The sequence below is a fragment of the Cetorhinus maximus genome, chromosome 9 (genome assembly GCF_964194155.1).
Source record: "Cetorhinus maximus chromosome 9, sCetMax3.hap1.1, whole genome shotgun sequence".
NCBI lineage: Eukaryota > Metazoa > Chordata > Chondrichthyes > Lamniformes > Cetorhinidae > Cetorhinus > Cetorhinus maximus.
The window spans coordinates 30866671-30887780 of NC_135887.1; the positions used below are offsets into that span (position 1 = coordinate 30866671).

At 40.6% G+C, this 21110-nt stretch overlaps 1 protein-coding gene across 6 annotated transcripts in view; it reads right to left on the reverse strand.

Moving 5' to 3' along the window:
* pom121 (POM121 transmembrane nucleoporin) overlaps positions 1-18964 on the reverse strand; it is a 61478-nt gene extending 42514 nt beyond the window's left edge. For 4 of the 6 annotated variants that reach the window (XR_013577526.1, XM_078548456.1, XM_078548453.1 and 1 more), the window contains exons 1-5: positions 18329-18963; positions 10979-11194; positions 5129-5278; positions 3548-3628; positions 72-243 (exon numbers count right to left, since the gene is read on the reverse strand). Coding sequence is in view for 5 of the 6 variants with exons in the window: in XM_078548456.1 (XP_078404582.1) it covers positions 72-243; positions 3548-3628; positions 5129-5278; positions 10979-11194; positions 18329-18867 (1158 nt within the window). In the remaining variant the exon portion in view is untranslated. Of the gene's footprint in view, positions 1-71; positions 244-3547; positions 3629-5128; positions 5279-10978; positions 11195-18328 lie in introns of all 6 variants that reach the window. The other 2 variants (XM_078548454.1, XM_078548455.1) reach the window with 2 other exon arrangements.
* Between the last annotated feature and the right edge of the window lie 2146 nt (positions 18965-21110).

The window sequence follows — 21110 nt, forward strand, 5'->3', positions numbered from 1 at the left end:
AGAAAATTCCCATCATCCCATGAATAGCAAACGGCAGGATTTCAGTGTCACATACTCAACTATACACTAACCTGAACATGGCCTCGGGTGGAACTATAAGAACTGAAAATAGGATTGCGAGGGGAAGTATGCTTCCCACCCACACATGTGCTGTTCAGTGAGCTGATGGAGGATGTTCGCGACCTTTTGGAGATGGGGTCATCCGAACATTGGGAATTGGTGCTCCTTTTTAAGGTTCCAGGTCTAGAAAACAGGAAAAAAGTGAAATCAAAACAGGGAGAATGATGTGGCTTCTGCTCCACTAGCTTTGCCTTTTTATAAATAATCCATTGAGTTTACTTTAAATATCATACATATCAAGTTCTAAACTACATCTTTTCTCTTCTGTGCGAATGTTTTGTTCTCGTTCCAATATTCTGCTCAGCCTCTCCTGATTGTACTGCCTCAGATCCACAGGCAGCAGTGGAGATCTGGTACTTCTTCAACAGGAGTTCCTCAGTGTAACCTGTATAAACTACAAGGTTACAGGAATCCAGCAATCTAAGTGGATCCTGATCTCAACTGTAACTTACTGGATCACTATCCAGCGACCCCCTAATCACAGAATTGCTTACAAGCAGGAGGCGGCCATTTGGCCCATAGTGTCTGCACCGGCTTTCCGAATGAACAACTCACCCAGTGCCCCGCTTTCTACCCATAACCCTGAACATTCTTCCTTTTCAGATAACAGTCTAATTCGCTTTTGAATGCTTCAACTGAGCCTGCCTACACCAGGCCATCAGACATTGCATTCCAGGCCCTGACAATTCACTTCATGAAAAGGTTTTTTCCTCCCATCACTTTTGCTTCTTTTACTAATTACTTTAAATCTGTGCCCTCTCATTCTCCATCCTTTCCCAAGTGGGAACAGTTTCTTCCCATCTACTCTGTCCAGATCCCTCATAATTTTGAGTGCCTCTATCATATCACCTCTCAAGCCTTCTCTTCTTCTCCAAGGAAAATAGTCCTAATTTCTTCAATCTATCTTCATGCCTGAAGTTCCTCATCCCTAGAACCATTCTCATGAATCTTTTCTGCACCCTTTCTAATGCTTTCACATCGTCCCTAAAGTGTGGCGTCCAGAATTGGATGCAATACTCTAGCTGAGGCCGAACTAGGGACTTATCCTTGCTGTTGTATTCTATGCCTTTATTAATAAAGCATTATTAACCATGTTCTCAACCTGTCACCTTCAATGACTTATGCACCCATACACCCAGGTCCCTCTGCTCCTGCACCCACTTTAGAATTGTGCCCTTTATTTTATATTGTGTCTCCATGTTCTTTCTACTAAAATGATTCAATTCACATTTTTCTGCATTGAACTTCATCTGCCACCTACTGGTTTTTGAAGTTCTACACTATCCTCCTCACAGTTCACAATGCTTCCAAGTTTCATATCATGAGCAAACTTTGAAATTGTACCCTGTACACCAAGGTCTAGGTTATTAATATATATCAGGAAAAGCAAGGGTCCCAACAATGACCCCTGGGGAATTGCACTACAAACCTCCAGCACGAAAAACATCCCTTAACCACTACTCTGTTTCCTGTCGCTAAGCCAATTCCGTATCCATGTTGCTACTGTCCCTTTATTCCATGAGCCATGACTGTTGTGCGGCACTGTATCAAACGCCTTTTGGAAGTCCATGTACACCACATCAACAGCATTACCCTCATCAATCTTCTATTACCTTTTCAAAAAACTCCAGCAAGTTAGTTAAACATGATTTTTCCTTTAAGAAATCCATGCTGGCTTTCCTTAATTAACCCACATTTGTCCATGTGACCATTAATTTTGTACCGAATTATTGTTTCTAATGGAAAGGAAAAACCATGCAGATAGCTTCCATCAGGGTTGCTGGACAAATTAGGGATACAGGAGCAAATTACAGTGCCATGACTGTTGCCTCAACTGATACTGAATTGCTCACAATCAAGGTTTTGAACCGGGAAACCTCCTGCACATGGACTATTTACATATCAAGCCATATAGGAGACAATTCTATGACATTGAATGGAATATTCTGCAGACATGAAAAGGCAAAAATCTAAAACTTTTCAGTCATGCGCCATACTTAGTTTTATTTTAAACGTGACTTAATCAACCAACACACTTTGACAGAGTTGGTTTTGTTTAAACCAAAAATAGAAAATGCCTGAGAAGATGCCAGTACAAACGAGGAGAAATTAATTATTTCCACTGTAAAATGTTAACTGAATGATGGAGTGATTTTCTAAAGTAACCCATGCCATTTTCTTATTGGTGTTATGAGGTTACGAGAGAAGAGAGACTGAACAGGTTGAGAGAGAAGAGTGAACATGAACTGGAGGATATAAATTAATGTCAATAAAGTCACCTCCAGCCATAGATAGTATATATTTTTATTTATTCTCTCATGAAATATGGGCAAGGACAGCATTTGTTGCCCATCCCTAATGGCCCTTGAACCGAGTGGCTTGCTAAACCATTGCAGAGGGCAGTTAAGGGTCAACCACAGCGCTGTGGGTCTGGAGTCACATGTAGGCCAGGGCATTAATGAACCAAATGGGTTTTTACAACAAGTCAGCTGCCGTGGTGGGATTTGAACCTGTGCCCCCAGAGGATTAGCCTGGGCCTCTTGATTATTAGTCCAGCGACATTGCCACTATGTCATCGTCTCCCCCGCATATACCGAGATGAAAGAAGCTACAACTGTACAAGATGGTTCAACAATGATAAGAGACAATGACCTAACCAGCTGTCAAAGCAGTTCAGCTATATTACCTGAAAAAGCAGGGGTTTTTTTCCCCCCCATTCCACTGCAGTTTCTAAGTGGACAAGAACAGTTGCAGGTAACTGTTCCTTAATTTTCTAATCTTCCACAAGCAAGTACCAGGGGAGGTTCCAACAGTCCAACAAAGTCAACACCATATGGGAATGTGAAGCCAGAGACATAAACCCATGCCCTAGTACTCAGTGGCACAATACTTTTGGACTTTAAGAACAGCAAGTCAGAACTGTCTGACAATGCGCAAAATGACGACTAAGGAAAGAAAATTCACTCACAGCCATTAAAACACGCATAAATTTAGGGAGCACGAGGAAAACATAAAAACATGAAGCTTAACAGGAAAGATTTGCAAAGAGGAGCTGCACACTCCTGATCTATGCTCTGTAATGAGGCTGAAAAGCGTTCATATGACGATGTTAGACGGAACAACCATGTGACTACAGGGTATAGGAGGGTGAGTGTAAAGTCATCCCTGACTGTCACAAAAGTCATAAAAACTTCACTACATAAAAAGTTACTGGAAAGGCATATCAATCATTCCAGATATTCCCAGATGGAAGTGATTGCATTTTAATGGAACACAGTTTTATTACTTATAGAGCTATACTATCTAGAACAGCATTTTGAAACTCTGTCCAGAAAACAGTAATGAGTGGAAGTTCAGTTATCAGGACCAGTTTATTATACACCCATTCATGGCATTACTGCTGACTTTCCTCCCCCACTCAACCTACTTTGGAATCAAAGAAGCCGGAGCTCCATTGGCCAACAGGGGTTCAAATGCAGAGTGACCACTTCCACTGCTGTCATGGCGTCTGGAAATAAAAAGCAACAAGTTAGGGTAACATCACAAGACTTGATTGGAATTTGAAGTCTGCCAGTGATTATATTTCAAAGGCATGAAGTTCATTTTTCTCTCACACGACAACTGTATATGACTTCACAGGAAACTCAATGACACCAAGTTTTTAAGCAAGGTTATTTAAAACAGAATTAGCCTCGCAGAAGAGGATTTGGATTTACAAACTTAAATTTTGGTTTTGTTCAACTATATTGCCAGTCTACTCATTAGGTACCAAACTGTAGAAAAATATTTAGAGGCAGCTCATGGACCTTCACTAGCTTTTTATTTAAAATCAAATTGTACAAATCAAATGGTCTTTACTGGTTCTGGCAACATTATGTGAAATTGAGGGGAGTGTATCACTTGGACACAGAGATGCGCAGTGCTCAGGAATATTAGGAAAAAGGAATTCCCCAGGTTTAGAAAGATATGATAAGCTATGTTCTAGAGAGTTGGGGGTGCTCCAATTTAAAATAGGGACAATTTAGACTTAGAGCTAGCTGGTCCTCTTCCTGCCTATCAATTTCACATGAGACCATATCTCCAGTGCTCACCAAATAACACTCAACAAGTTTTGTGCATATACAAGACATTCCAGTTTGGATCAAGTAGGATTAAATCTACTTATACAGAAATTCTAATATCACAATTTGCCAAATCCAACCCTACCCCAGCCCAATTCCCCCACCATCCAAAGCTGAAACCGAACTGTTGCTGGATTCGATATATGTCAACTGCTTTTGAAATTATCCCAGTGGCCAGTCATTTTTCATCAGTTCTTGGGGAAAGGAAAGTAATGATAACCCAATTCTGTCTTTAAACAACACCCACTTCCCAGCAGGGGATTTTGGTGGGGGGGCGGTGAGGAGATTACTGAATATTCAACAAGTAATTGCGGCCTTTCTTCTCACCCAGAGGCGAGTGCAACTCCCAAAATTGCTGCCCATGCTGAGACAAGTCAACTCAGTAGATTAGCGCAATGCTCATTTTTACACCAATTCACAAGTCAATTCATGAAATTACTTTGTTTTACCACTTGCACAATGCAATTGAGGCAATATTGATCGTCAACCACAAATGGGTATTTGTCCACTTTACAGCACTGGGACACACTAGAGCTGTAAAAAAAGAACTTGACCAACATTGCATGCTTTCTCCCCGTACATCAAGAAAACCTACCTTAAAACACAATTGCACATTCTTGGAATTGGAACTTCACTGAGCTCTATTTATAACAGCTCATTCCAAAAGAAAAGCTGAGCAATAAATATGACAGTTTAAGTAAAATACACCTTACCTCGACCGTTCCAGTTATTTCCATTAACATAATTGCAGGTAAAAAAAAACAACCACTCAACATAATTACTTCCCAACTCATACTTCAAGCATTCCCTCCAGCACCCTCCTAAATCCCCTTTTCCCAACCACATCACAATAAGCCATTAGAAATGAAACTAACCAACAGACATACCTGCGCTTATTCTCTCGTTCAGAGATCAAAGTTCTTTCCGTATCATCTTCAACCGTTCTCTTCCGACTTTCCTTGAGTGCACTAAGCACAGTTGCTTTTGAGCAGGGGTCAATCAGAGGAGATAGAGTAGGGGACATCATGTAGTCAAACCTGGGGAGTCAACACAGTTTAAATACATGTTCACTGATGTCACAGAAATCTGTACTGAATGACTTAATTATTTCGTATTTCAATGGTGAATTAAATCAGAAGGTATCTAAATGGACAAACTGTCAGAAATCTGAAATAAAAATAGAAAATATAAGTCGATCAGCACCAAGAGGAAAGATTATGTCATTGCAGTTGTGTACCCTTCATCAGAACTTTAGGCTAACATAGATACATAATAGTGAAGTTGGGAAAAGAGAGGAAATCACCTAATCAGTCCTTTCTTTAACAACCACTTGGCGAAGTATCTCACTTTGAGCAACCTGAACATCATCTCTGCTGCTAAAGCTACCACCAAGCATTTTAGTCTCCTCCTTTGTCCCAAACTTCACCTTTTTTAGTTTCTATAAAGGCCAACACATGACTATCATTCTTCATCTACCTCTCCTGGGCTCAACAGGGTGGAAGAAAAAAAGTTTCACCCCTCGCTTATTTGAGCCTCCATCATCTCTCTCTCTTCACCCCTAACCCCTTCCTCTTACCTTTATTCACCTACAAATCTATCTAGGACAATTTAATCCAAGTTTTCAAGACATTAAGGGGAAAAGATAGTGTAGAGAGAAACTATTTCTGCTGTCTGGGGAGTCCACGGCTAGGGGCATAGACTAAGAATTAGAAACAGGTCTTTCTGGAATGAAATTAGGATATATTACTACACAAAAAGGTGGAAGTTTAGAAATTGCTTCCTCAAATGACAACTATTGTTTATTTTAAATCCAAGATAGGCTTTTGTTAACCAAAGGTGTGAAGGGCTATGGGGCAAAGGTGGGTATATGGAGTTGGGTCACAGATCAGCCAGGATCTCATTGAATGGTGGAATAGATTCGAGGGGCTAAATGGACTATTTCTGTTTCTATATTCTTATCTCTGCATTAATTCATTTGTACCAATTGTAGCATCAGAAGCCACTGCAGCCCCTGCTTAGCTCGTCTCACCTTTTTTGCTTTGCTGCTACAAAGAGAGAAACAACAGTATTTGCATAAGATATTAATTAAAATATCTTATGGTAGCAACTTGATATTTGTTTCTTTGAACCAAAAGCAACCTAATTAAGCGAAAATCTTCTGTATGGGAAGGCAGAAAAAGATAGAGGCTGATTTATTTATTATGTACAAATTTTGTCTGCATAATCCTTGCATCAATTTTCTCCTCTTTACTGTGAGTGGATTCAAGGACGCAGAACTCAGTTCAGCCCACAGCCTCACAAATGCATCCACTAGCCACACAGGCCTCCAAGCCCCATGATTACTCAGCCAATACTGCTATTCTTGATTATTATCTAGAACCATTGCTGGAAAATATACATAGATGTAGGTTTCAGTTACAAGGTGCCACGTGGTCAATGAGCTTGTCTAAACTAACAGGTAAGAGTGAATTAGATTAGAATTAGGATGAGGGAGAAATTCCTTCATTTTAATAAGCATAGACATTCAAACAACACTAGAGAAGGTTCCCCCAAAAGTTCAACTGATTAGGTAATAGCTGAGCCATACAGCCAACAAGTGCCCTGGGTTTGATTTCCAGTCTACCACTACTTGACACACAGTTTGAGCTCAGATTTGGGAAGAACAATATACAAGTATTGGCATTTTGCCACTTCCCCATTATGTGCTATTGTGATTCATTGATGTTGCTTCTGCACAAGACCCACAAAAGCAACGGCGTTCAGATGCTGCTACATTCCCTTGTGCGGCTAGACAAAAACCTTTTATCATGTAAAAAGTGCCACCCACTGATTTCAGCCAGAGCAGCATTTCAGCTCTACAGCTGACCTTTAACCTTTGAATTATGTGAGGAAAAGAAACAGGTAAAAAAACCACCATTCCTGATTGTTACTAGTGGCCCTGCTCGGCGACAGGCTCAGCTGTGATGGCAGTCAGTCAACTGGCCTGTAAACACTTCAGTATTTAGGTTGACACTCAACTAATGGTCCCTTAAGTAAAGTTATAGAAAAGAACCAGCAGCTGTGAAAACATACTCCAAGCTGATGCCTTTGAGGAACAGCACAGAAGGTGTAATAAAACTGTTAGGTCAGGAGGCGGCATGGGATACTGTTGCATTCGTTACCATAGCCATGACTCCGAAAGAAAGTGACAGAAGAGGTCAGACACTGCCATGTTTTGACACAATGGGATTGATCATCATGGACATCAAACATTTAGCACGAAGCAGCCACATGTATACCAATTATAACTAGAAGAAACCTCGCAAAATAAAGTCTTACTCACAACTATGTGTACATGTGTCTGCGCTCATGATCCAAATTATGGCTTGTTTATATTGTCCCAAATTCTCCTATACATTAACTGGAATCAACATTTGGTCATCCAACAATAAAATCCTAATAATCGCGGAGCTTAGTCAAGCAATGAACAATAACTTCTGTTATGCTGCAGAACATTAGCAACTGCATAATGCAAGGGAGACGTACTGATGGTTACAAAGTTGTCACTCATGGCACAACAATTTGTGATAAATTGATTGCACAATTGCACCTTACATTAAAAGCTACTATCCTAAGTGCAACTGTTTTTATAACAATTATTAGTATTTCCAGAAAGCCTAGTGACAACAATTCCATTAGTAGATTTAATAGAAATTTATTCAATGAGCCATACATGGTGGTTTCCAGTATCATTTTAATAAGTCTGTGCTGATATAACCGATCTGTTAGCGCAACAGGAGGGGTGTTACTGTTACCTCAGCATCATTCTCAAGCCTGTGGAGGCTATCAGTCAGACTTCCTACTCTTTGTCACTTGACTCCTGCTACAAAGTGCATGTGTGAAGCCACGATCAGTTATGGCATTCCCCACGGTTTAATTACTGAATGACACTCACTTGGCATCACTGTCCACTTGGACAAATCACTGCAGGGCCAGACATCAGCAAGTTCATACCAGAAAAAGGAAACTGTTTCCACAGTATTTCACACATAACATAAACATTATGAATATACATAAAAAAACATTGTCAGCATAAATGGGTCTGGTAATGCTATATTGTTCTCACTGTTTTTAAAGAATGCAGAACCAGTAAACTGAAGTTGACACTTGTTATTTCATTGCTGCTCAGAGTTATGCTGCATTGCATTTATTACATATAGTGCACAGGACCAAAACAAGGAGGTCAATATGCTTTACAGAAGATACAGAAAAGGTGCAACATTAAACTATTATTTACTACCTTTAGTTATGAACAAGTTCATTATTTTGCATAATTTGAAAACAGCAGCTAACCTCAAAAAAAATTTATTTTACCCTACAAATCTGGACTTTTTGATGGTTGTTCAAGTTAACACCAGTTGCAAAACTTTTGTCCAAAAATGCTTGTACATGTGTCTGCACTCATGAACCAAATTATGCTTGATGCGTGCTCCTCCTGTCCTGAATTTCAAGGATCCATCTACTATCAACACGCTAACACAAATGAACAGTTCTGATGAAAGGTCACCTGCCTGAAAAGTTAACTTTGTTTTTCTCACCACAGGTGTTGCCTGATCTGTCAAGTATGTCCGTAATTTTCTGCTTAGCTTCAGATTTTCAGTAATCACAGTATCTTGTTTTTGATGGGAACATGGGAAGCTCAGGGTGACAAAACGAGGTGGACTAAACATGTAAACGTCAGAACAATAGCAGTATGAAATTTAATACAGGAAAGTGCCGAGGGCTGAATACAAGAGAAGAAATGGATAACATGAATTCTCTGTGAATGGTGTCAAAACAATTACAGTTGATGTTGAAAGCCATTGGGAAATTTGGTAGATTGGGCATATAAGAAACAATAAACAGATTAGAAAAGGGGAATCTGAAACACACCCCACAGATATAGTGACAAGAGGGCACAGGGTCAAATGATACAAGGTGATTTAGGACAATTGTTAGGAAGGAGTTCTTCATGCAACAAGTGCTCAACACACAGAAAAAACTTCATGGTGGATTAATAGAGGTGAGGACGCTGGTATCACATTTCCAGTGAAAGGAGAAAAAAAAGTGGAAAAATGCTAATATAACGCCCTTATTCAAAAGGGTGGGGTGCGGACAGAAAGTAGGAAGCCAGTTAGTTTAATGTCTGTCGTTAGGGAATTGTTGGAATCCATTATTAAGTAGTAATGGGGCATTTGGAAAGTCAAAATGCAATCCATCAGAGTCAGCATGGTTTTAAGACTAAATCATGATTGACTAATTTGCTAGAGTTCTTTAAAGATGTGACAAGCAAAGTGGATAATGGGGATCCTGAAGTGGATAATGGGGATCCTGTAGATGTAGTATCTCTGGACTTCCAGAAGGCCTTTGATAAGGTGCCACACAAAAGATTAATACACAAGATAAGATCACACGGAGTTAGGGGTAATACATTAGCTTAGATAGAGGATTGGCTAACCAACAGGAAGCAGCGAATCGGGATAAATGGGTCTTTTTCTGGATGGCAAGCTGTAACTAGTGGGGTGCCACAGGGTTCGGTCCTTGGGCCCCAAATATTTACAATTTATATTATGACTTGGATTCAGGGATAGAAGGTACTATAGCTAAATTTGCAGATGACACCAAAATAGGTGGGAAAGTAAGTTGCAATGAAGAAATAAGAAATTTACAAATGGATATGGACAGGTTAGGTGAATGAGCCAAAATTTGGCAGATGGAGTTTAACATGGATAAGTGTGAGGTTATCCATTTTGCTAGGAAGAATAAAAAAGCAACTTATTACTTAAATGGAGAGAAACTTCAGAATGTTTCAGTGCAGAGGGGTCTGGGTGTCCTCGTGCATGAATCACTGAAAGCTAGTATGCAGGTACAGCAGGTAATAAGGAAGGCAAATGGAATTTTGGCATTTATTGCTAAAGGAATAAAGTATAAAAATAGGGAACTGTTGTTGCAACTGTACGAGGCATTGGTGAGGCCGCACCTGGAGAACTGTACACAGTTTTGGTCCCCAAGGATGTAGTTGCATTGGCAGCGGTTCAGAGGAGGTTCACAAGATTGATTCCAGAGATGCGGGGCTTGTCTTATGAGGAGAGATTGAGCAGTTTAGGCCTATACTCACTAGAGTTTAGAAAGATCTAATTGAGGTATATAAGATGCTAAAGGGTTGAAAGGTTATAGGGAGAGTGGGAAATTGGAGTTGAGGCCGAAATGAGATCAACCGTGATCGTATTGAATGACGGGGCAGGCTCGGGGGGCTGAATTGCCTACTCTTGCTCTTAGTTCTTATGTTCAGGGATAGTCACGATGGGCAAAACAGCCTAATATGTAGCTATCTTGTGAACATTCTCTCCCATTTAAGTTTGTAACTTCTGTCACCATGTTTAGCCATGTGAACACCAAGATTCCATTGAAGTGAATCCTGCATCAAAATTTCAATTCCAAGCTTCTGATGAGAGAGAAGAGCTGTAAAACTCATTGCACATCTATTTGACTGAGATATTATATGTTATTTTATCAGGATATTCACCTTCAATAGGATTTTGAAGATAAATATAAAAAACAGACAATGATGTTTGGTTTCTCACTAAGACAAATTGGCTGCTATCCAATATTGTGATTCACATACACTTTTTATTTTGCACTCATTCAGTTCATTCTACTTAACCTGGGAAAGTCCCGAGAAATTTTTGAATATGAAAATAGCTACCAAGAATACTTACAGAGGTGAACGCATTATACTTGCATCAGGACGTGCAATTTTTACAGTCACTGGACTATGTACCATGGGTGAGTTCCTGGAGGACAAAACATTTTTCTTCTGGTAGCCATCCCACCGTACAGTCGGCAGAGTTCCAGGTACTGAATACTGGGGCTGGTGAATTGGATACCGTCTCCGAGGGGTCACTGTAAATTTATTCATCATAGCCTGATGTTCCCTAGAGGAGACAAAATGATTCAGGAACAAAGATTAACCTGGAGTACGGAGGGTCCTCAGCAGCTTTAAAGTTACTTGTTTGTTGTGTGTAACTTCAATGAAAAAATGATTTTTTAAATTCTTTCATTGGATGCGAGCATCCCTAGCAAGGCCAACATTTGTTGTTCATCCTAATTGCCTTTGAAATGGTTGATTGCACAAAACAAGGTAAATCCATACAGCCAAATATTCTGCATTATTGGAAAACTCAAATACAAATTCAGAAATAACTTACATGCCCTCCCATGGTTCAATTAGCAGTGGCACCACAAGTCACGTATTGGTTCACAGGACCAAGGATTACAGGTTTTGATTTCAATCAGAAGGTGCTGTAAATGACCTCAGTGCTCCAGAGTAAAGGAACAAGGAGGGAAAGAAGTCAGGATTCCCATCTCCATTGCTAACCGCTAATGCCAACTGGAAAGCACGTTTGTAAGGAAGTCAGGATTACATAGTATTGCATTGCATTTGCAGCACAGAAACAGGCCTTTCAGACCAACACACCCAGGTTGGTGTTTATGATCCACACCAACCACCTCCCCTTCTTCATCTCATCCAATCAACTTTTCCTTTTACTCCTTTCTCCCGCGTATTCTAATCCAGCTTCTCTTTAAATGCATCTATGCTATTCGCCTTAACTACTCCACGAAGCTGCAAGTTCCACATTCTAACCATTTTGTGGGTAAACTGCTCCCTGGTTTCCTCATTGGATTTATTAATGACTCTTATATTGATTGGGTTTGGTCATAGTGTTCTCCACGATAACCAACAGAAAGCAGACAGTCGGAATAAATGGGTCTTTTTCTGGACGGCAAGCTGTAGCTAGTGGGGTGCCATAGGGTTCAGTCCTCGGGCCCCAAATATTTACAATTTATATTATGACTTGGATTCAGGGATAGAGGGTACTATGGCTAAATTTGCAGATGACACCAAAATAGGTGGGAAAGTAAGTTGCAATGAAGAAATAAGAAATTTACAAATGGATATGGACAGGTTAGGTGAATGGGCCAAAATTTGGCAGATGGAGTTTAACATGGATAAGTGTGAGGTTATCCATTTTGCTGGGAAGAATAAAAAGGCGACTTATTACTTAAACGGAGAGAAACTTCAGAATGCTTCAGTGCAGAGGGGTCTGGGTGTCCTCGTGCATGAATCGCTGAAAGCTAGTATGCAGGTACAGCAGGTAATAAGGAAGGCAAATGGAATTTTGGCATTTATTGCTAAAGGAATAAAGTATAAAAATAGGGAAGTGTTGTTGCAACTGTACAAGGCATTGGTGAAGCCGCACCTGGAGAACTGTGCACAGTTTTGATCCCCTTACTTGAGGAAGGATGTAGTTGCATTGGAGGCAGTTCAGAGGAGGTTCACTAGGTTGATTCCAGAGATGCGGGACTTGTCTTATGAGGAGAGATTGAGCAGTTTAGGCCTATACTCGCTAGAGTTTAGAAGGATGAGGGGAGATCTAATTGAGGTATATAAGATGCTAAAGGGGATAAACAAAAGTAGATGTGGAGCGGATGTTTCCCCTTGTGGGTAGTCTAGGACAAGAGGCCATAGTTTTATGCTAAGGGGTGGTAGATTTAAATCAGAGATGAGAAGGAATTACTTCTCTCAAAGGGTTGTGAATCCATGGAATTTACTACCTCAGAGTGCAGTGGATGCCGGGACGCTGAATAAACTTAAGGAGGAGATAGACAGATTTTTAATTAGTAATGGGTTGAAAGGTTATGGGGAGAGGGCAGGAAATTGGAGTCGAGGCCGAAATGAGATCAGCCATGATCATATTGAATGGCGGGGCAGGCTCGAGGGGCTGAATTGCCTAATCCTGCTCCTAGTTCTTATGATGGAATGGCTGAATAGCACTCAATATCTAGCCTCACATACAAACTGAGGCCACACCACCAGTGGATCAGAGGGCTCCTGGAACAAATGGAGCCACATCCAAGCAAAGCAGAAACATCTTCAGAGAAAGATGGGAAGAGAATTAGAAAGTGAAAAAAATTCAAATTACAGACCACAAAATGGATATAAATGCACACTGAAATTTTAATCCTGTAAAAAAATCTCAAGTTTGGAGATCTGGGAGAAAACGAACAATTCAAACTTGAGTTCAGCAATGAACATCTCACCAAGTTGCAGTGCACATAAGATGCAGACCAACTGAAGCGGTTACAAATCTTGGCAAATCATTAATGCCTTTCATTAAAATGTCTGTTGTCAGCATAAAGAATCATGCTAAAACTAATGTCGGAAAAAGTACTAAAAAATGTAATTAAGAAAAAACTCTGAAATTCATTGACACCCCTAGTGATAAACAACCAAGATCAGTGTCATCACTAGATTTAGTACAGTGTGAAAGTGGGTATGTACATTTTTCATACTGCAGCCCTTTCAACGGTGAAAAACACAATTACAAATTTTGTGCCATCTCAATCGAGTATCCTGGGCATTGTAAAACCAGGGTGAGCTGCTGCTGGTTGTAGCAGTGGAACAATTTGAGTTAACAAATTAGATGCATACATGAACCGACGAGCTCAACCTTTTCCTAACGATCTGTTAGCCTTAATGCACTAAATAAGCCCAAGTTTATCCACAAAATACCAGTGACCACATCAAACCATAGTTCATTGACACCCCTAGTGATAAACAACCAAGATCAGTGTCATCACTAGATTTAGTACAGTGTGAAAGTGGGTATGTACATTTTTCATACTGCAGCCCTTTCAACGGTGAAAAACACAATTACAAATTTTGTGCCATCTCAATCGAGTATCCTGGGCATACAAGGTCTGACATACAAGTACAAATTCTTTTCATGGAAACACCAAATGTTCATTTGAATTTAAATTATGCAATATTTTTCCAATTGCCGAGAATGTACTTAGGAAGTATCCTTCATTGTGATGATTCAATGCATCATAATGTTGCATTATTTCAAACCCGCAGAGGATATCTCATCAAAATAAGTTTAGATGAGAGAGAGCTGATTAGTTTAAAAAAACTTAACTGTTACTCCGTTTTGGGACTCAAACATATACACTGGAATGTGAAGCACACAAACCAAATGGTCAAACCCACGATTGCCACAATGTCAAGGAATTTCAGCTGAATCCTAATTTATAGAGTTAGACAAAACATGCAAATTGGCAGAGCCCTGGCGAATGCAATTCAAATGCAAAGCTTGACGGAGCACACAACTGTACAATGGGTGTTATGAGTATCCTAAGAATATCTATAACAGTACTGATAACAGTAAATAGATTTTGAGCTTTTAGCAGGCTTGGTGCTCAACACATCCGGTCGCTTGAATAATCAACAAAGCATTTTATAGAGCTAAACAAGTCAGAGTACATGCCTCAATTGTACAGGGTTGTGATCATTTTATATCTTGAATCCCATGTCTAGTTCTTCAAACCTTGAAAGTGAAAGAGCCTCAAGACTGGTATTAAAATATGAAGACTAGAGGAACTCAGGCTAATGACTCTTGAAAGGAGGCAGATGAGAGGTAATTTTTTTGAATGATAAACTGTCAAGTGTCAGTGTAAATCTGGAACACTGCAGTAAACTAAACCCTGAGAACAGGACACAGGGGAAAGAAATATAAAGCTTGAAACTGGTATAGATGTTCTTTGCATAAAGTGATCAAGCTGGGTAGTGATGGGGAGATTGTTTTCATCAATGAGGTAGACTGAGCTGAACAGCATTTCCTCATTCTGTGACTTCAATATGGGAAAAAATTACAAGTCCTGAACAAAAAACCAATGTTTCAGAGAATTCTCTTACATGAAGCTAGCATCAACACCTTAATGGGAATACAGCAATATTACAAAGGAAAGAGCACAACAGATGTTGTTGTGTCTATTTATTTTCTATGTATTGACAAATTTAGTTTCACCACTTACTGACACTCAAGATTTAGCATTAAAATTTAATGTTGGAAATAAATGTGGACTCAAAGACAGGAACCTACAATGTATTGATTTACTCCTCCAATTATAGCTCTACTTCATTTTGTTGCAGAAATATTTCCATAGCCCTGAAAAGGTTCACAGTTTAGTTCTACTTGTTTGTGCATGAAGAGTCACTTCTGCTGTGCCTTCAACTGCAACTACTGGTTTCACACACCACCACTGAAACATGCACCTGTGTGCAATGCTAATATGTTAAACCACAGATCAAGTGGAAGTATAAATATGAAAAAGAATTTAAAAAGTGCTTCCAAATCAATATAACAACATCTTCTGCTACACCTGGTAAATTGAAGATTTTTACCAACAGTTGCTGTGGACCTGCTCCCCAGTTTCACTGCAATATTGCACAATGGCTGCAGCTGTAAACAAACCACTTAGAAAACTTTGTTCTCCAAATAGTTAATGGCTCCAGTACTATACATACATATATATTCACTATATTGGAAACAAGTCTCAATTTCTGTCAGAACAATTTGGGTCATATAATCAATCTTTTGAGCTTGATCATAATTTAACTGCAGCTAACACGCCAAAAGCAATCAACTAATGCAAGAATTCTACAATATAGCTCCTACTAATATCTAAAAGAGCTTGAATGGTGGACACTGTGCCATCTAACCTTATCAACATACTCTGCCAGTTAAACCGAGTGGTAACAGATGGAGTCTTTGTCACCATTATACTTAACTGGCCTGGGACGATAGTCAAACTCATGGAGGGACCCTGGCCATTACTCCCTTAATTTAAACAAAACATCTCACCACTGAACCAAATGGTGAGCATGCCTCACCTTGGCAACTGAGGCTGAGGCACTCATTTTAATATATTACATCATGAATAAGGCAGTTATGCTATACATGCTATGAGTTCGTGTGCTGCATAACCCACTGCACTACAAAGTACCTCTGGCACCTCTTTCACACAATAGCTTTACTGCAAGATGCTTTGTGCACGTCAACAGCAATATTCAAGACAATATGTCTTGATATGATAAAAAATCCCAAAAATCAGTTTTAATTTAATCTACAATCTTAACAACTTAACAAATACTTGCTTTTAAAAATTCAAATTTCCCCCTTGCTTTTCAGTGAGCTGACTCATTTGCTCAAAAGGCATTGCAAGGAGCATGGGGGAGAACCAAGAATATTAGATAGGCAATATCATTGCCAATGCTAAGGTAAACTAATCTGATTCCAACCCAGCAGAGTGAAAAGTTAAACCAAATTCTTCCAAATTATAACATTAATGCAGCAGTATGTTTCTGACTTTTAGAACACTTTATTTAAAACATACATTAGCCATGTTCCACTATTATACAGAATGGAAATAACAGGAACAGGCCATTAAGCCTAACTGATCCACACTAGTGCATATGCGCCACTACAGCCTCCTCGCACCCCTCTTCAACACAGTATCAGCAGAATCACCTATTCCTTTCTCTCTGATTTATTTATCTAGCTTCCCCTTAAATGCATCTATGCTATTAGCCTCAACTACTACCCAGTGTAGCTAGTTCTACAGTGTAACCAATCTCTGGCTCAAGAAGTTTCTCCTGAATTCCCTATTGGATTTTAGTAGCCACCTTTTTTCTGGTCCCTACTCGTGGTTTTCCCCACAGATGGAACCATCTTCTGTGTACCCAACCAAATCCTTTCATAATCTTAACATCCTCTCTCAGGATATCCCACAGCCTTCTCTTTGAGAGAAAAGAGCGTCAATCTGTTCAGTCTTTCCTACTAAGTACGACCTCAGTCCTGGTATCATCTGATAAATAATTATTGCACCTTGTCCAGCATCTTTTTATCATTGCTGAGTATTCTAATCGTGATCTAAACAAAGCTTTACAAGTTTTACATAGCTTAGAATTGAAAAGCAGAGAAGTTTTGAGAAATGAAGCTCCTTTTATTTGTTTTTTCAATGGCCTTATTAACCTGCATTGCTACCTTTAGTAATTTGTGTAACTGTATCCCTAGATTTTTTTTCTCCATACCCAGTTTGCTATGGGCTAATTTTAATTCCCAATACCAGGTAACAAAATGAATGGATTATAAACATGACTTGATACAAGCCAGGAATATCAAGATTTTATATCAATATCATGTACAAGAGGCCTGAATAAGGATTTTCCTACATTTCAAAAGGATTTAACTGGCTGATTCATCAGAATCCAGAGCACAGGCTGACACCCTAGTGCCGTGCTGCACCACCACAGGTTCCATCCTTCAAATAAGATGTTAAACAGCGAACTGCCTCCCCTTTCAGGTGGATGTAAAAGATCCCATGTAATATTTAGAAAAGCAGGACCATCCTCCCCAGTAACCTGCCAATATTTATCCTGCAATCAACATCACTAAAACAGGCTATCTGGTCATCACAATGCTGTCTGCGAGACCCTGCCATGTACCCTGGCTACCAGATTTCCTACATCACAACAATAACTAAACTTCAAAAGTACTTCATTGCCTGTAAAGCACTGATAACTGAAGTCATGAAAGGCATTATAGAAATGCAGCTCTTTATTTAATTAAAGGTGCTTACATAAAAAGTGTCCTTATGTAAAAATTTTAAATACGTATTAAGGGTTTGAAATGCCCTCAAAAAATCAGTGAAATTACTGAAAAATGGAAAAAACATATTTTAAAATCCAAAAAAGTCTGATATTTATGGTAGTACTCTGATGAGCAGTTACAAGTTGAATTGTAAACCCACTTTCTCTTTTTCAGATTTGATATGCATTTCCAGTAGTTTCTGGTTTTATTCCAGACTTCCAGCATTTATTTTATTTCTACATTCAATCTTCTTGTAGGGGTAGTATCATTTGGTCTCTGGAGCCTGCACCACGATTCATTAAAATAATGACTGATCTTCTACCTCAATTACACCTTCCCACGCCCCTTCATTTCCAATTTTAGTATTCCCTTAGTACTTTTAACCCAGTACAATATTCCCAAATTATTCATTAGCACAGAGCTAAACTTCTTTCTCAGCAAATCAGGGATGAACTGCTTTGGGCAACTTTTGCACCAGAGCAATGTGAAACAATAGAAGCTTTATAAGAACAAGTTGAATGAATGAGAGTTTGTGATCATGGTGTTTTAACTGCTGTCAGGTCCCTTGTCTCTTACCCAAAGGACAGCCTCCTGGTCGGAGTCTGGATGGGATTCGGCCGACTGTAGCGGTTCTTCAGCTCCCTGCTGCCAAACGTAGGTTGCGCCGAGTTTTCATTCGATAAATAGCTGCCCATCATGAGATCGGCCGGGCTCCGCTCTTTCGCACAAGCCGCCGCCAGCGAGTTGCGCTCCTCGCAATTCACCACCTCCCACTTACAGCTGTTACCCTGGGCCCGGCCGGGGTTCCAAAGGCCCGGCTGAGACCTGCTTCTGGCACTGCGACCTCTCCCTTTCCACTGACCACCTCCTCCGTTTAACTTGCTGTGTACCACCTCGGCCCAACGCGTCCCGAGGAGAAACGCTTTGGTGCGATCGAATAAAACTCGGGGTCCGGGCCTGGGGCCTACTCCCTGCAGTGAAGAGTAATAAACCCAAACGGGCGCCACGGCCAAGAGGCCCAGCAGGTACCAGCCCAAAATGTAGAAGGAAAGTAGCAAAGCGAAGCTCAGCCCCGCCGCCCACGTTATCACAGACCGCTTGTGTGCAGGAGACATGACGGCGGCTTCAATCCCTTCTCATTCGCCGCCATTCTGCTCTCGGTCTGTCCGCCATTACCGGACGCTTCACACACTGCACATGCGCGCCATTACCCGGCACCCACTGCCAAGCGTCGTCAGTAACTCGCCCTCCCCTTGCGCGCGCGCCCTGCCTGTCGCCAGGCAACGTGCGCGCACTGCGCAACACGGCCGACCGCACGTCCGCGCAGGCTTGTGACAGCGGCGCGCGCTTGTCAAGGGGTACCACTGATTGAGCAACAGCCGGGGTGGGGTGGGGTGGGGGGTGGAGGGCTGAGGGAGACACCACCTTTCGCAAATCGCCAGGACTTGCTGCTGGTTTTTACAACCGCTTCACACAAAGCGCCTTCTCCCCATCGTCTCCACGTTTTTTTTTTGTCCAAACTTGTTAGAATTCAATGCTCATCAAAAGGCTGAGAGACGATCTGACAGAGGTATTCAAAATCATGAGGGGATCCGGACACAGCAGATAGGGAGAAACTGTTCGCGTTCGTGAAAGAATCCAGAAGGTGAAGGCACAGGTTTAAAGTAATTGACACAAGAAGCAATGGCGACATGATGAAAAACTTCTTCACGCAGCACGTGGTTGGAGTCTGGAATGCCCTACCTGAGAGTGTGGTGGAGGCAGGTTCATGTTGTATAAGGGCCTGGCACATGTCGGATTAATGTGGGACTAAGTACAGTACCACCTATACAGTGATGTAAGAAGCCTCATGACCCACAACCAGGGTTAGTGTGGTGCTGAGCAGAGACGTCTATGGACCTAAACATGGAGACAGCTCCTAGCCTGTAACCTTTACTGTACGTGTGTAAAGAGTTCTAGTAGTTAATAAAGACTTACAGTGAACCTACAGGAGACGATGGAGACTTCTTTAAGACATACTGATCTGTAACCAACACCTTCCCAACAGTTCAATCGAGACATTCAAAAGTAAATTAGATTATTATCTTAAAAGGAAGAATGTGCAGGGTTGCAAGGAGAAGAAGGAGGAATAGCACGAGGTGAATTGTTCATTCGGAGAGCCAGTGCAGACATGATGAGTCGAATGGCCTCCTGCACTGTAATAATTCTATGATTCCCAAAGCTTGCTGCAGCAAGTTAAGCCTGGTAACTAATAACACAAGAATCTAGCACATAATAACACAAGAATTTAGCAGCGAGAATTATTAGTGGCTGCCATTCAACCTCGATGCCCCAGAAAGAGAACAATTTAAACTGTTAGATCTTGATTAATCCCACTTGGAATACTGTCACCAGTTTTAGTTTCTATATTATAAGAGGTATTTGAAGGCACCGGGGAAAGATTTACAAGGCTGATGCCAAAATTGAAAGGTTGCAACTAGCAGGAAAACTGAACAGGCTGGGGCTCTTTTGAAAACAGAAGACTGAATGGTGACCTGATAAAGGTCTCTAAAATGCTGAAAAGGTTCACTAGGGTAGACATTGAGCAAATGTTTCCACTTCGAGGAGATTGAAAAACTAGGGGCCATAAATATAAGATAGTCACTAATGAGTCCAGTAGGGAATTCGAGAGAAAATTATTTACCTAAATAGCGGTGAGAATGTGGAACTTACTTCCACAAGAAGTAGTTGAGGGAAATCGTATAGCTGCATTTAAAGGAAAGCTAGATAAGGATATGATGGTGAATAAAATGGAAAGGCCTGCTGGTCCATTCTGGTGCTCTCTAGAGCAATCCAATCAGTTCCACTTCCTCACTCTATCCTGTAGATCTGCATGTTTATTTCCTTCAAGCGCCCATCCCATTTCTTTTGAAATTGTTGATCATCTCCACTTCCTCCACCCGCTTAGGCAATAAGTTCGAGGAAAAAGAGTCATATTGGACTTGAAACGCTAACTCTTTCTCTGTCCACAGATGCTGCCAGACCTGCTGAGTTTTCTTAGCGTTTTGTGTTTTTATTTCAGATTTCCAGCATCCACAGTATTTTGCTTTTATTAAAAACAAAAAAAAACAAAAAACTGCAGATGCTGGAAATCCAAAACAAAAACAAATACCTGGAAAAACTCAGCAGGTCTGGCAGCATCGGTGGAGAAGAGCAAAGTTGACGTTTCGAGTCCTCATGACCCTTCAACAGAACTAAGTGAAATAGGAAAGGGGTGAAATATAAGCTGGTTTAAGTGGAGGGGGGGTTGTTGGGACAAGCAGGCAGTGATAGGAGGAGATAACCAAAAGATGTCACGGACAAAAGAACAAAGAGGTGT